Source organism: Mangifera indica, chromosome 18, assembly GCF_011075055.1.
Source record: "Mangifera indica cultivar Alphonso chromosome 18, CATAS_Mindica_2.1, whole genome shotgun sequence".
NCBI classification, from domain to species: Eukaryota; Viridiplantae; Streptophyta; class Magnoliopsida; order Sapindales; family Anacardiaceae; genus Mangifera; species Mangifera indica.
This window is the reverse complement of record NC_058154.1, coordinates 2,749,936-2,754,042: the sequence shown is the minus strand read 5'-3', so window position 1 is coordinate 2,754,042 and position 4,107 is coordinate 2,749,936. Positions and strand designations below refer to the sequence as shown.

At 29.3% G+C, this 4,107-nt stretch overlaps 1 protein-coding gene across 1 annotated transcript; it reads left to right on the top strand.

Moving 5' to 3' along the window:
• Positions 1-544: 544 nt before the first annotated feature.
• Positions 545-1,903, top strand: LOC123201398 (RING-H2 finger protein ATL74-like). The gene has a single exon (XM_044616884.1). The coding sequence runs from the start codon at positions 1,113-1,115 to the stop codon at positions 1,698-1,700; it is 588 nt and encodes a 195-aa protein (XP_044472819.1). The 5' UTR covers positions 545-1,112; the 3' UTR covers positions 1,701-1,903.
• The last annotated feature ends 2,204 nt before the right edge of the window (positions 1,904-4,107 follow it).

The window sequence follows — 4,107 nt, the reverse complement described above, 5'->3', positions numbered from 1 at the left end:
ATTAAAGAAAGTTTGATTCGATTTGATTTATAAATCAGTAATAACTTGATTTAGTTTAAGTTTGATAAGTGATTTAATTTAAATCATATTAAATAATTATCTAAATAATATCATTTTATCAATTACTAAATAAAACAATATTGTTTTATTAATAAGTTATTAATTTAAATTATAAATTCAAACTATAAATTCGAATTATAAACCAAAATCAAGTTTGTTATTCTGAACTTAAGAATTGAGTCCAACTAGACAATAAAATTTTAAATTGAGTTCAAACTCATCTTTATTTGGACTCAACTCATAATCAAATCTACCCAACGCTCCTATCTCAGCCATCACAATGACGAAGGAGGATATCTGTACGACCAAAACATTTGAGAGCTCTTGACCTTTACAAGTTTTCGAAGGGATGTTTAAGTAATTTCATCAATGTAAACGGACGAAAGTGGATTTTTTTATCAGAAAGAAACAACTTTGGCTGCATACCAGCTAAAGAAGAGCACAGTTCAGTTTACCTTTTGCAGATATTTTTGTAGGCGATGTTGATATTCTCTTCTCTAAATCATAGAATTTATGTGCCCAGAATGATGTCAAAAAGTCACATCTAATCAAATGAAATGGATGCAGCAAATTTTCCACTACATTTTAAACCTGCTGCACTGTCTCTCACTTGCTTTTGGTCTCAAATGTTATCATACAGGGATTTGGTAATTCTACGCTTCTTGTCCTTTTTTATTATTAAGTCCTTATTCATGATTAGTTAGGCGGATCTGCCACTTGATCTTTCTGGGTCTACAATCACACTGTTGTATATTATCTAGCCTACCTTCCACTTGCTCTATCTATCTGCGCCATAAATGTCACTTTTCTGATGTTTCTGATAGTGCTAAAGTTCAGATATTTTTTTATCTCCCTGTCGCCGACTGTTTCTTCTTCAATTCCATCTGTTTCATTATCCCAAATCCTGATAAAAACGGTGCCGTATTCCAATATATATCTGTTGTGTTGTGTCTCTTTCTGACTCAAAAAGAAAATCGCTTTGCCCAGAAACAAAAATACACCAAAACCCCATCAAAACTTTCAGGGTTTTTTGACTGTTAGTGATTGTGAAAATGCATCGTCGCCTTCTTGACACAGAGCTCAGTGTGCCACCGGTTGGAGGAATCAACAAGACACACGATGGATACTTTAACGAGGAGAATTTTGACAGCAACATGGTCATAATTTTGGCAGCTTTGTTGTGTGCTTTGATTGGTGCACTTGGTTTGAACTCAATAGTTCGTTGCGCTTTGCGTTGCAGTCATAGGCTTAACATGGAGACACCGGATCAAGCCGCCGCACGTCTCGCCGCAACAGGCCTGAAGAAACGAGATTTACGGCAAATCCCGATTGCTGTTTACGGAGAAGGTGAAAATATTCCGGCCACCGAGTGCCCAATTTGCCTTGGTGAATTTGTCGACGGTGAAAAAGTTCGGGTTTTGCCAAAATGTAACCATGGCTTCCATGTGAGGTGCATAGACACATGGCTTATGTCACACTCATCGTGTCCAAATTGTAGAAATTCGTTGCTTGAAAGCACCACCACAACCACCGCAAGTTCAGCTTCTCCGCCGCCTGAAACTAGAGGACCGGCGGCTGCTGCTGCTCCGCAAGCAGAAGACAACAGGGTGGTTGTAGTTGTTAATGAGGCAGCAGATTAATGAATAATTAAACCTTTAATCAAGGTTTTAATTAGTAGTTAGGTAGTGATTTTCATGAGGCCAAATGGAATTGGCAGCAGCATGTGAAATTTGTACCAAATCATGTGCAAAATTAATTATTAGGTATATTTTTGCCAAGGCTGGTTGGGTTTTTGGCCATTTTTGCAATTTTCAGGCTGTAGATTGATCAAGTTTTTGTCCTACTTGCTGAGCTCCATGTGACCTATGGATAGTGCCGAGTTTATATATGGTATACATCAATTTCCTGTCAATTCGCCTGGTCACAAAAGAAGAAATACTCAAATTTATCACATTTAATACCAATAAAATCCTTGGCGGCCTCATACTGTCGATCTCAAACACATGCCGACACTTAAAAAGATGCAATAATTCAAGGACAAACAAGATAAATAGCGTTGTTAATTTAATTATGAGCAGTTAACTTGACACATCACGTCAAAAAGGGGGTGAGAGTTGGTTTTCGTACATAAAATTTAATATGAGTCAATCTACTCATAATTTAAAATTAAATTAGGTAGTATTTAAATTGATACTAAATTAATTTAAATATTTAAAAAATTGTTACTATAATAAAAATTATTGGGGACAGATTAAAAAAAACATTGAAAGATAAATATCTACAATAGTAAGAATGTTTATATATTACGATTATTTGTATCTTTATTATACAGTTGCAATCACAAAGATTATTATTTATTTTTATTTAAATATTTTTATGTGATTTTATAATAGTGAGAATGAAACTAGATTATCGAGATTATTGACGTGTTTTAAAAGTTTTCGTTATGTAATTATTTTTTAAATCATTTATAAACAAGATAAAATATTATATTGTATATTTTACTAATAATAGTTTGAAGTAATTTGATGGAAAATTAGAGAACAGAAATAATAGACAATTTTGTATCAATCAGAGTTATGTCACCACATCCCGAATATAGTTCAAATTGGGTTACGATTGAAAATTTTTAACACAATCATAATTTAGCTGAACTAATACGATATGATCACGATCTGATAATACGAACTATCAAGTTAACTACACGAATAGTGATTAGACATTTTCTTTATTAATAATGTTATGTACACAAATTTTATATACAAACAATTACGTCTTACCATATGATTAGATGTTATTTTATCTTTAATTTTTAATTGTCTAATCACATGATGATACGTCGTTGTTTATGTACAAAGTTATGCAGATAATACTATTCTTTCTTTTTTCACCACTGAATCATTTAGGGATGTAAGTAAGAATCTTGCTAATCAAGTATTGCAAGAAGAATTTTATAAGTAAGATATCTCATCGGTATTTATAAGATTCATTTTTTAGTTCATTTTACATTTATAATATAAAATAATTATCTCCTATTAAATCAAAATAACGTTATTATTATAATTATTTTATTTAAAGTATTACTAGAATATAAATAATTTTTTTTAATCATATTTAAATTAAGAATTCAAATAAATCATATTTGCATATAAATCCACGTTTCTATTTTATAAATATAAAAAACTATCATAAAGATAAAATATTGAAGAAAAATTTTAACAATGTAATTCTGATATTTTCTCTTTTAAATTATCAATAAGACGATATGAATGTAAATGGTTTAACGATATGAATCTCTTTAAACCATTTATATCATATGTCCCAATAAAATGATTTACAATTTTGTTAATCCAATTTGGAAGTTGCCTTTTGGAATTTTAGGAAGCCATGACAATGACTAGTTTCACTTAAATCTTCCATAAGAAGAAAGGAATCACCTTTATTATGGATGGAGCAAATTTTGAAGTATAATTTGATCCACACCACAGGCCGCTAACATTTCATGTGCAGCTCGAATCCACTAACTGTGTTCATACTAAAAGCAATATTACGTGTATTTATTTTATGTATATAATTATTTACATATTTTTATATATATTATGATATAATATAATTAGGTGTTACTTTATTATTAATTTAAAATTATTTAATCATATAATAATATATATAAATATGTACATATTTATATATCTAAAATAAATATATATAATTTTTATTAGAACAATATTCCTCACATAAGAATTCTATGTATTTTAAATTAGAAAAAAAATCATTTTTATTTAACATTCAATTTTTGTGAATTCAATTAAAGTGAAAGGATATATAAGTTATTTTATATATATTTTATTAATTTTCTCTTTTTCATAATTTTCTTTTTCTTCTTTATTTTTTCCTTTGTTCTCATTATTCTTTTTTATTAAATATATTGCATGTTTGGGGTGTGAATTGTAATTTTTAAAAATATTAAGAGTATTAATAAAATTTTTATAGGGTTTTTAGAAATTTAAGGGTGGAATCTTTTTAAATGTTTAAAATTTAAGATATTCT

Bases quoted from the DNA above. Each gene is read 5' to 3' on its own strand.
- LOC123201398 (XM_044616884.1), top strand. From the start codon at position 1,113: ATGCATCGTCGCCTTCTTGACACAGAGCTCAGTGTGCCACCGGTTGGA.